The sequence below is a fragment of the Ursus maritimus genome, unplaced genomic scaffold (genome assembly GCF_017311325.1).
Source record: "Ursus maritimus isolate PB19 unplaced genomic scaffold, ASM1731132v1 scaffold_20, whole genome shotgun sequence".
In the NCBI taxonomy this organism is placed as follows: domain Eukaryota; kingdom Metazoa; phylum Chordata; class Mammalia; order Carnivora; family Ursidae; genus Ursus; species Ursus maritimus.
In genome coordinates this window covers 31,573,633-31,585,986 of record NW_024424453.1, presented here as the reverse complement: position 1 = coordinate 31,585,986, position 12,354 = coordinate 31,573,633, and the positions used below count along the sequence as shown (strand labels likewise).

The 12,354-nt window shown below is 43.3% G+C and overlaps 1 protein-coding gene across 1 annotated transcript in view; it reads left to right on the top strand.

Annotated features, from left to right (window-relative positions):
* The window catches only part of LOC103681833 (collagen alpha-4(VI) chain-like), a 95,934-nt gene extending 87,156 nt beyond the window's left edge, over positions 1-8,778 (top strand). The window contains 4 exon segments of the mRNA XM_008711419.2: positions 3-488; positions 1,791-1,887; positions 2,386-2,615; positions 8,105-8,778. Coding sequence (XP_008709641.2) covers positions 3-488; positions 1,791-1,887; positions 2,386-2,615; positions 8,105-8,280 — 989 coding nt within the window. The 3' untranslated portion in view covers positions 8,281-8,778.
* Positions 8,779-12,354: the final 3,576 nt, after the last annotated feature.

The window sequence follows — 12,354 nt, the reverse complement described above, 5'->3', positions numbered from 1 at the left end:
AGCTGCGCTGGTGATGCATACAACTCCAGACTTCCGGCCAGGTGCGGGGCGCTCCCCTGTGCTGGAGGGCTTCCACCTGACCTCCTACGGCCAAAAGATACAGATGCGGAGGTTCCTCCGCGAGGCTTCCAGCCGTCCTCTGCGGGGAGCTCCGGCCCTGGGACACGCCCTGGAGTGGACGCTGGAGAAGGTGCTCCTGGCAGCCCCTCTGCCCCGGCCGGTGCGGGTCCTCTTCGCCATCGTTGCCAGTGAGACCAGCAGCTGGGACCAGGAGAAGCTGAGGGCCCTGTCCCTGGAGGCCAAGTGCAAGGGCATCACTCTGTTTGTGCTGGCCTTGGGCCCCGGTGTGGGTACCCACGAGCTGGCCGAGCTGGAGGGTGTGGCCAGCCTCCCCACTGCGCAGCACCTGCTGCATCTGGAGGGAATCTCAGGCCAGGAAGTAGCCTATGCCCAGGGATTCACACGGGCCTTCCTGAACCTTCTAAAAAGTAAGCACCAGGGATGCCCTGGGTGGGGTGGGGAGAGGAACTTTCTAGAGCCTGGTATTTGTGTGAGTAGGTAAGTGCCCGGTGCACCTTCACCCTTGCTGAGTGTGTCCCCTGGGGAGTCCTCAGAGAGCACCCCCACCCTCTTTCCTGAAATCCCTGAGCTATCATTGCCCTGACACTGTGCCAAGCCTAGTGCTGGTTTCTTATCTGGACCCTCTTGTTTGGTGGCTGGGAGGCCTCAGGTTTCTACTTAACCTCTTGATTTTCTCTTTTACCAAAATGATAATTACAGTCTCTTCCTTATCTGTGAAACCTGCATTCAAATGTTCGTGTGGACGGACTTTGAAAGCACCAGTGTTGTACAAATATAGGGAATGGTTATTGTTATTCTTATATCCAGGACTATGGATTACTAAATCCAGTGGCATATAACAGTGCTTCTCAAATTTTAATGTGCACATGTATCTTTCAGGGATCTTGTTAAAATGTGGATTCTGATTCCTTATCTTTGTAGGAGGTGGAGGAGAGAATTCTTTTTTTTATTATTATAATATTTTTTATTATATTATGTTAGTCACCATATAGTACATCCCTGGTTTTTGATGTAAAGTTTGATGATTCATTAGTTGCGTATAACACCCAGTGCACCATGCAATACGTGCCCTCCTTACTACCCATCACCGGCCTATCCCATTCCCCCACCCCCCTCCCCTCTGAAGCCCTCAGTTTGTTTCTCAGAGTCCATAGTTTCTCATGCTTCATTCCCCCTTCTGATTACTCCCCCTTCTTTATCCCTTTCTGGAGGAGAGAATTCTAATGGATGGCTGGTGGCTTAGTGACTCCGAGGGAGAAGCAGTCTTGGGGAATCACTTTTCTAGTCTGTTTCAATTTCATTTTACTTAATTTTTAAAGTATTGTGTTAGGTCTAATCTTATGTTTTGATATACACTTTTATGTTCTGATTTTATTTTATATTATTTATGTGATAGGATGACTTTCGTGTTTTTATTTTGTTTGGTTTTTATTTTATTTTCTTTGCTTTTATTTTGGTGTTTGTTTTATGCCTTATTTGAATTTATATTTTTTCATTTTATATCAGTGGATTTTTTTGGTCTTTATGTTTTGTTTGATTTTATTTTTATTTTTTTGTTTTTTATTTTATATTTGATTTTATTTTATGCTTTTTTTGTCTTTTAAATTTTATGTCTTAATGGATAATATTTTGTTTTTATGCTTTTATTTTTAAGTTTTACATTATTTTATGCTTGGTTTGACTTGATTTAATTTTTTATTTTTTTTTAGGTGGAATAAACCAGTACCCATCCCCCGAGCTCATTGAGAAATGTGGGGGTCCAAACCGAGGGGACACTCTGCTGCAACCATTTAGGCCTATCAGGAGGTAGGCTGAAGGCAGAGCTGAGGTTGTCCCACAGCTCTGTTCCCTGCAGGAGACTCTCTCCCTAAAGAAAGGTCACAGGTGATGCCAGGTCCTTGACCTGACCCAAACCACTGGCGCTGGGTTGCTCCTGTTTGACAACTCTGATATGTTTTTTTTTAATTATTATTTTTTAATGTTAAGAGTAATATAGGGCCAGTATAACAAATTTAAAGGGCACATCAGTATATAAAAGCAATGAAATAACAATTTCCCATTCTACTACATCCCCCCAGCCTTTAATCCCACGTCCCACAGGCAAAATAAATAATGCTAACCATATTATTCTGATGTCTGTGCAAACATCTCTGCAAACCTAAGAAACTAGCCAATTTGACACCAGCGTCATCAGGAAATGCTCGAGCCTGAAGTTTATTGAGCCCACCCGTATCAGTTGGGGACTGAACCTCCCAGTTCTTGTGGTTCAGTTTTGCAATTTGAGATGGAATTGTCTCTATGCAGGTTGCCCAAGCGCCAGTTTGGCCCATCTGGCTTTGCGGATGAGCTGGAAGCACTTGAAGTGACAGACGTTTCGCTAGAGGAGAAGAGAAAAGCCACAATGAAATCTGTAACTCAGCAAGAAGCCCTTGAAAATTATGAAAAGAATGGATATGGTGCTGGAGGAAATGGACAAGAAAGGCCTGCCAGACGAAAACAAACCGGAAAAGAAAGAAATTCAGGCACTGCCTATGGTAAAAACCAAACTATTTCTTGTTCCTTAGATTGCCTTCATTTAAAAAAAAAAAATTCCTGTGCACTGTGTTAGCAGCGAATTTTGGCTTTTTAGGCACTTTCCTTTCAAATGCACAAATTCATGTACATAACTAAAGACATTAATTTAAGAAAACATACAGAGGCTGACTTTCATCTGACTATAAAACTGGAAGTGAACAGCAGTTATTTCAGGGAGTATTATTATGGAGACAAACCCTGTGAAGGGTTTACTTCATTGCCCAGAAGCCATGATCTGTCACAGAAGTGGCGAAAATACTCCTGACCTTGAAGGAAAGTAGAAGGTTCCTTCATCTCTGTATAAGTGGCTACATATAAAGTGACCAAGTTTAAGGAATATTCTGGATCCATCTAAAACAACCGTAGCATCAATTTTGATTATGGCAGGTGGTAATGCAAATGCCATGTTACCTCTTACATGGAATGAGCAAATTAAGCAAAACTAGTAAACACGTCAGAAAGAGATATGGGGGGGATTTGACCCTGAAGTTTTGAAAAGGCAGGGAAAAGATAACTGAAAGAGGTATCTAGTGAGTGGTAGGGGTCAGTCCTGCTTAGATTAAATGAGAAATGTTTGCCCAGAAGTTTTGAATGTGCCTAGGTCGTTCTCCAGGGGCTCAGTGTTCTGTGAAGTGGGGATTATGTGAATACCGACCTCATAAGATTATTTTAAGAATAAAACTGGATAATTCGTGTGTTTGCCACATAGAAGGATACGATACAAGTTAGCTGTTAAAATGCCAATGATATGTCCACCTCTTAGATTCCAAAGCAAACACATGTCCAAAGGGAAATAACAAAACCAGACAGACCCAGGAATTGACACTCCTGGCATGGACAGCTGAACATTAAGCATAGAAGATCTTGTCAGGTCTTGTATTTCCACTGTACAATATCCTTAGGTAATCTTACCAAGGCAGTGATTTTCAGTCTTGGCTGTAAATTAGAATTGCCTGAGAATCTAAAAATTCAATGCTTTGACCTCACCCCAGACCCATTCAGTCAGAATCTCTGCGTGTGGAACTTACCCAGTGAGTCCACTAAGCAACCAAGTGTGAGAACTACTACTCTAAGGCACGCTCGCCCACAAATTCAAGGTGGTGGAGGAGAGCTTACTGGTTATCTCATCCAGTTCTATTCACAGCCAAACACGGAAACCGCAAGGTCCCCCCAACTTCCCACAGTGTGTAACTTGGCTCTGGCCCGTTCTCTTTGGTTGCATTCCAAGGGCACTCCAAACTTTGCCACCTCCTCAAGCTCCTTCCCCCATGTCTCTTTCTCTAGCAGATGCCCTTATTATTTATTTTATTTTATTTATTTTATGCTATTTTACTTTACTATTTTATTTTATTTTATGTTATTTTACTTTACTATTTTATATTATATTATTTTACTATTTTATTTTATTTTTATTTTTATTTATTTTTATTATTTTTTGCTTTCAAAAGAAATAAAGGTGGCCGGTTGTAACCTCTTGCGACCTCCGAGGTGGCCGGCTGCACACCTTCACCTCCAGTCCTCCACTCAGGGAAAAGAGCCAGGCCTTGTCTTCAAGTGTGTTGTCAACTGTCAAGAAAGACCAAAGGGCTCTTCCAGACCTGACTTGAGCTCCTTGGGACTTTAACCACTACCTTCCTCTTCAAACCCCCTCCTCTCTGGGCTTCAGAAACAGCGTTCTTATCTTGGTCTTCCACTTCTGACTGGCCCATTCTCGTGGGCTCCTCTTTCCAGGTCCATCCTCACAGGGGGATCCGGGTTTTATGGAATCTGATGTTGATACGATGCCTACATATAAGCCTCTCTTTAAGAAAAAGAAAACAAAGATATTAAAATTAAGGACAAAGTGAGTATTTCTTTCGAAGAGGCTTATGCAAGGAAGGGGTGCAGAAGCTTGGGCTTCATTAATTTCAGGGTGAACCACCATGATTTCCCCCAGGGCCTGCGGTCAGCCCCCGGGTGCTCTGCGCACACACACTGGAGCAAGCTTTCCTGCCAGGATTTCGGCTCCCCCCTTGGACTGATGACTCCAGATCCATATCTTCCACCCTCACTCTCTTGAGCTGCAGACCAATGTATTCACCTACCCTCCAGATTGCGCCATGGCACACGCCCTCAGTCATCTCAAAGGAACTCAGTTAAATGAGCTCCACTTGTCTTTACCACGCTGGTCGTTCTCCTCTCCTCGCCTCCCCCTTCCAGCTGGTGACTAGACGTTGGTGTGACTTCCTCCTTCAGGTCCATCCCCCTTTCCCACATCTTTTTTCCAACACCTTGGCTTTCACTTCAAGGGTAACTCCGGAGCTCTGTCTGATCTCATTTCTTCCAGTGTGTCCTGTTTCCAATTCCTGTCTGAGCACCAAATTAATTTTTCTAGTTTGCCTTCCCATGGGGCCATGTCGTTTCTCTTCTTCTATAGTTCCCCGTTGTTTAGAAGACAGTGTCCCCGTGCCTGGGCAAGGCACTCAGGCCTCTTCAGTTGGACCCCTGCTGTGGTCTTCTGGGGCCTCACTGGCCTCCACTCCCTTGCAGATACCCTTTGCACTATTTGCCCCTTGTGCCCCGTTATTTATTCCCTGTCGCCATGGAGGTGCTCGCCCTCACCTGCCCATTGGCATTGCCTCCACGGTGCCCGCCTGGACTACCTCTACTCACCTTTCACTACTCAAGTGTCACCTCTACTTAGAGCCCATTCTGACCCCGGGGAGTGTTAAATTTTCATGGCCTCCTTTGTGCCCCTGTATCTTCAGCCACATTCTGCCGTAACACTGGCAAACTTTCATTGTATTTACTTGTGAAGAATTAAGTGAGTGTCCTTTCTTTTCACAGAACCAGGATGATCTTGGTATATTTTCAATCCCAGTGTTTATAAAGAATACCTCAGAGATAAAGCATCAGGATTTACTCACCTATAGCTGCGCTGACCACACACTAGCCACGTTGGCTATTTAAATTTAAATAATTTGAAATTAAATAAAACAAAAAATCAGTTTCTTTAGTTGCAATAGCCGTATTTCAAATGCTTAGTAGACACTGGGCATTTATTTTTTATTTTTTTAAAGACTTAAACCCCTTAAATTCAATTTAATTAACGTATAGTGTATTATTAGTTTCAGAGGTAGAATTCAGTGGGTGGCATAGAGCACCCACTGCTCATTCCATCAAGTGACCTCCTTAATGCCCATCACCTAATTACCCCATCACCCTACCTACCTCCCCTCCCCTCCAGCAACCCTCAGTTTGTTTCCTATAGTTAAGAGTCTCTTATGGTTTTTCTCCCTCTCTGTTTCATCTTATTTTTCCTTCTCTTTCCCTATGTTCATCTGTTTTGTTTCTTAAATTCCACATATGAGTAAAATCATATGATATTTGTCTTTCTCTGACTGACTTATTTTGCTTAGCATAATACCCTCTAGTTCCATCCACATCATTGTGAATGGCCAGATTTCATTCTTTTTGGTGGCTGAGTAATATTCCATCATAGATTATCTATATATAATCCCATCATATATTCATATATAATAATAATATTATATATGTAGTGTATATATAATATGTATATATAATTCCATTATATGTAGTCATATATATAATATATAATGTATATATAATTCCATTACATGTGTTCATATATTTTTGTATATATATTCCACATCTTCCTTATCTATTCATCTATCAATGTACATCTGGCTCTTTCCATAGTTTGGCTATTGTGGACATTGCTGCTATAAACATTGGGTGTATGTGCCCCTTTGAATGTTTGTATTCTTTGGATAAATACCTAAAAGTACAATTGCTGGATTGTAGGGTAGCTCTATTTTTAACTTTTTGAGGAACCTCCATACTGTTTTCCAGAGTGGCTACACCAGTTTGCATTCCCACCAACAGTGCAAGAGGGTTCCCCTTTCTCTGTATCCTCTCCAACATCTGTTGTTTCTGATATTGTTAATTTTAACCATTCTGATAGGTGTGAGGTGCTATCTCATTGTGATTTTGATTTGCATTTCCCTGGTGATGAGTGATGTTGAGCATCTTTTCATGTGTCTGTTGGTCATCTGTATGTCTTCTTTGGAGAAATGTCTGTTCATGTCTTCTGTTCATTTTTTAACTGGATTATTTGTTTTTTTGGGTGTTGAGTTTGCTAAGTTCTTTATAGGTTTTGGACACTAACCCTTTATTAGATATGTCATTTTCAAATATCTTTTCCCATTCCATAGGTTGCCTTCTAGGTTTGGTGATTGTTTCCTTCACTGGGCAGAAGGTTTTTTGTTTTGATGAAGTCCCAGTAGTTTATTTCTGCTTTGTGAATGATCTATTTAAACAAGTCCTTGGCTGTCAGTTTAAATTAGTTTGTAATGGTAGAGGGTGCCAGCTGATTGCTGAGCCCCACATCTACTCATTGAATCTACGGAATACAGCCAAAAGTTTACCTTTGGAGTATTTTCCTATTGACTCTGACAAGTTTTGGAGAAGCATTTTTTCTGGTTTCTTCTCCTGGACAATTTCCATGACCAACTCTTTAACTCACTAAGAATGTATCTCATTCCCTTGGGCCCAGCACATCTGGTCATTCCTTCAAGAAAACTGGTTTGAGCTGATTATACCAGTGGGAGGTGTCTTCCAAGGAACAGAAAATGAATTTTTGCCTCTTGCTTTCTGAAGACATATCATCTTTATTTGGTGGTACTTAGAAGGCCCAGGGGAAACTATCTGGAGGATAACATTATTCTATGCTTCATGGCTCTAACCTGGAACAAGCATATTTTTCTGTGACATCAAGTGTACCCAAGGAAATGTGTTCTCCTTGGAAGGCAGAAGTTCCATACATGGGGAAATTAACATCTGATATAAAATTCAGGGCATCTCAGATCTTGCTCTGTTGTAACTCGTTAATTATAAATATTGTTTTTCATTTTTCAGGAACAACATGTTTTTCTTATAATAGATAAATCTTAACTTCTTGGGCAAGTGTCAGGGTATACTACCTATTAAATAAGCTGGATTTTTTGCTAGGTCGTTAGAAGACTGGATGGGTTTGGGATTGGGCAAGGGATTGATATGGTTTGAAAAAGAGGGAAATGAGCATAATAGGCAAGGGAGGAGTTCTTGGTACTAGAAAACTTCATTCATGCATCCATTCACTCATTTACACATTATCTAGTGTATCTTCCATATTGTGGGTACCGTGCAAAATAATAGCCGTAACTGTATTGCACTTTTCATGTATGTTCTGTGCCACCTTATGGCAAACTTGTGATGTGGGTTTTTTCATTGCTTTTATGGTTGAGGAAATTGAGGCTCAGAGAGGATAAGTTTGGGATAAACTCAGGCTCACACAGCCAGTTGGTGGTGAGGCTGGGATTCATTCCCAGTCTGTGTGTCCAAACCATCATTCCTTTGCTGTCATGCTCATGCAGGAAATTCAGCTCTCCCTGCATTTGTTTTGCTGCAGGTCCTTGTTCCATGGATCCCATGGCAGGGGATTGCCAGGATTACACCCTGAAATGGTACTATGACAAGGAGAAGCAGGCCTGCCGACAGTTCTGGTATGGCAGCTGCGGGGGCAACGCGAACCGGTTTGAAACCAAGGAAGAGTGTGAGGCGCGGTGTGTCCCAACACCCCTGTAGGGCAGAACCTCATTACGGCTGTTTCTGTTTCATAGCCGATGACAACGATTTTTACCTTTCCTGAGACAGTGACGTACAGCTCATCAATTATGTAGCTCACTCTACAGTCTCATAGGTCGGATTCCTAACCCCCTGAGTTTTTTCCTCCCAGCAAGGACTTGGGCCAGCTGATTTGTGGCTTGAGAAGGACTGCATTCTAGTAGCTAAAAGAGTAAATGAAACTTTGCTGCAGGTTTTTAAAGGACTTAGAACTGAATGAAAAAGAAACTTAACTTGAACTATAATGTTACTTAAAATTTTTTTTTCGGCTCTGAAGCCAAAGAAAACTCAATGTAAGCAGTGAGTGCAACTTAATTCGGAAATGAGTTGAAACTTGAATTTTTGTTTATCACTAGAGAATATGGAAGTCTTAGTCAAAGTGGGGGTCTGGAAATTTTTAATGTGATATTTAATCCTTGCCACTCAGCATAAAAATAAAGGTATTTTGGTTAAACCACCTGATGGGAAACTGTGTGTGATGCCTGCTTACTGCGTTATATTCTGTGTTACATTTGTGACACAGCCGTTGATGGAGAGGAAGCAGTGAGTTTGCCGTGGGACCGATCCTTTGTCATCAATTACAATGACTCTTGTCTTTTGAAACATGGTGACTCAACAATTCAAGCTGTTGTCTTCAATGCACATATGAAACGAAGGGTCTAGGTTCACCCTGGATGAAAATTTTTTCCATATAGATAGTGAGGAAACTGTGATTTTGTGAGACCTTCCTCTGGCTTCATGGCTGTATTCCCCAGGCCTCTAACTTGGGCCCAGCCTCAGGGCAGACGTGGGCATTGCGTGGACTTCTAGAGCTGCTGGATATTGAGGGTGCCTGGTGTGGGGCCTCAGAGGGATCGTGTATTAATCCGCTTGGGCTGCTATAGCGAAATACCACAGGCTGGGTGGCTTAAACATCAGAAACTTATTTCTCACGGTTCTAGAAGTTGAGGATAGACTGAAGTCTAAGATAAAGGTGTGGCCAGTTGGGTTCCTGGTGAGAGCTTCCTTCCTGGGTTGAAGACAGCTGCCCTCTTGCTCTGCCCTCAAATAGGTTTTCCTCTATGGAAAGAGAGAAGGAGGGAGGGAGGGAGAGAAAGAGAGAGAGAGAAGGAGAGAAAAAGGAGGAAGTGTTTTCTTTTTTCTTTTTTAAAGATTTTATTTATTTATTTATTCAACAGAGATAGAGACAGCCAGCGAGAGAGGGAACACAAGCAGGGGGAGTGGGAGAGGAAGAAGCAGGCTCATAGCAGAGGAGCCTGATGTGGGGCTCGATCCCAGAACGCCAGGATCACACCCTGAGCCGAAGGCAGACGCTTAACCGCTGTGCCACCCAGGTGCCCCAGGAGGAAGGGTTTTCTAATGTCTTTTCTTACAAGGACACCAATTCCATAGGATTAGGACCCTACCCTTAGGACGTCATTTAACCTTAAGTACCTCCTTAAGGCGGTGTCTCCAAATACAGTCACATCGGGGTTAGGGCTTCAGCATATGAATTTTGGGACGACACAAACATTCAGTGCATAACAGATCACAAGCAGCTGGTGGTTGCCCCCAGGGACCCAGAGTGGCACTTGCTCACCTGCAAGTTCCTGGTTCAATTAACAAAAGCTGTCATTTCTAGAATCCCATTTGTTCCACCTCTCAGCCCAGTGACAAAGGAGATGGGATGGGAACAGGCTTTATACAAAATAATCATAGAAACATTAAAATTTTTATTCTATTTTCATGGCAATTATTTTTATTGGATCACAAAAGGGTAACTATGTGTTCGTGGTAGCAAATTTGTAAAACACAGAAATGCACATGGAAGAAAGAAAGATCACTTAAAATCTTTACTCCCAAAGGTAATCATTTGGTATAATCCAGGAATNNNNATACTATCCTTTTCCCCCTTCCTTAACATACTACATTGTACCTGCTTTGGCTAAAGCATGTTCATGATGGGAACGGAGCGGCACATGCTCCATCTTGCTTGAGAGAGCTGCCCATTGCGCAGGGGCGAGTATGCATGTCTCCCTGTTAGGCCTACCCTCAGCTGCAGTCTGCAGGTAGGGTTGAGCGTATCTATCCTGAGAAGGGTATGTGAGTTGAGCTGTGATCTGTTTTCCACTTCTTATTCCCACCCGGTCCTTCCAGCGTCTAGAGGGTGAGAACCCAAAGGCAAAGATTCAATATAAGAGGAATGTTGGGAGGAGACGTTCAGGTGTTGGTTGTTCTCATCCTTGGAATGCTTATAAGGCCCACCTGCAGTTCTCCCTGCATTTACAAGATGGTGGTATAACCCTTCCACAGAGCTCCTCTGACCCTGGCAGAAAGTTTATTTGACAAGCCGAGGTGGACAGACAATCTGATCAAGGACTGGAAACCATGATAGTACGCAGTTCATAAGGTACTTTCCCACATTATTTCATGGATTTACCTACTCCCACCACTACATCTTGGATGTTGGCATTGTTCTTTTTAAATTTTCCTGTTGTTCTTCCCGTTCTCAGAAAAGTGAAGGGTCTTGACCAGGCACTTAACAGAAACTGGCCTTGAATTCCTTTTGATCCCAAGAATAGTGCTCCGTAGGCTCTACTCCATTGTCCCAAAGCATTAGACGCCACCAGAGAATTCTGAAGGTCAGACTTACAGGGGTCAGGGGCGGTGGGAGAAGGAGGGTGGACTGAGACAGAAGAGAGAAATTTCCTGCTTGACGTAAAGTAGCTTGACTTTGCCATCTGCCTCACTTGCTCCCCACCCTCCCCTGCGGGTTCTGGTCTGGCCCAAGTCTGGGAGAGGAAGCAGCGGGAATGGACTGAAAGAAAAGTTGAACTACGGTGCAGGAAATCTGAATGACAGCTTGGCGAATCCCACAGGGAGCTCTGGAGCTAAAGGGCTTGCCAGAGTTGGCCCAGGGTGTGAGGAATTGGCTGGGCCTGTATCCCCTACCTCCACTGGCCACTGGAAGTAGGCTGCCCCAGGACGGGCATGCTCACGGGTCAGGACGGGCATGCTCACGGGTGAGGCCGCTCTGAAGGCACTCAGCTGAAGGCTGTCTGCCAACCTCACTCCTAGCAGCTGGGGCAACAAGCCCTCCGCTGACGGGGGTTCTGGGGAGGGGTTGCATCTCCATCACAGTGCCTTTACGGGGAATGTCCTTTTGCATTCTGTTTCCACATTTCCAAAGCCTCCCAAATCCAGCAGGACTCCCTCAGAAGCATTAGGGCAGCATCCAAGGCCTCAGAGATCGGGTGTTTGCACCCAGTCTCTAGTGTCATCGGTGGTGACAGTTGTTCTGTGCCTCCAAGTTTTCTTGAGCAATACTAAATAAATCCTGTGTAGTTTCCAGGAAATTCCACATCCCATTCATCCGTGCTATTGCCTGTGGTGATACCTCTGTGGGTAGTTCCCTTTTAACTCATTTGTTTGAAAAGTATTTCATAGGTATCTACTATCTACCAGGACCATTATCTGTATCAAAATCCAGCTCAGCTCTCATCATCTCTGTGAAAACTTATCCCTTTTCAAGAAAGAATTAGTCATTACCTCCTACAGGCTGCCTTGTACACACTTCTTTGTCTTTTTTCCATCAGATTTATACCATTTGCCCATTAGTCTCCTTAGACTGTGAGCCTTTTCTCCTTGGAACTGCCTGCCCTGCACAGGGCCCAACAGATTTTCTCTTGTCCCTGAATTTGTAACTCTCTGTTTTCAAAGACAGTTAGAAATGAACCACCCTCCCCCCACAACAATGCTGGACTCTTTCATTCCATAGCTCTCGCTCTAGAAAAAGCCTCTGCTTTGTGGATGTTCTGCATTTGTTCCAGACCCCGGTGCCCCCGTGCACCACCAGCCAAGTGGAAAAAATTTCGTGTGTTTTTCATTTCTTCCCTGGATTTGTCATCACATCATCCTGTCATCACTATGCATTGCTGTGGGGGTATTGGTTTCCCTGATGAAGGAATTAAGATGTAGAAAGGTCAAGTGACATCAAATCTCATGCAGTGAATCAGGTTGGTAGCCTAAAGTTAGAATTAAAATGTGTTTGGAACT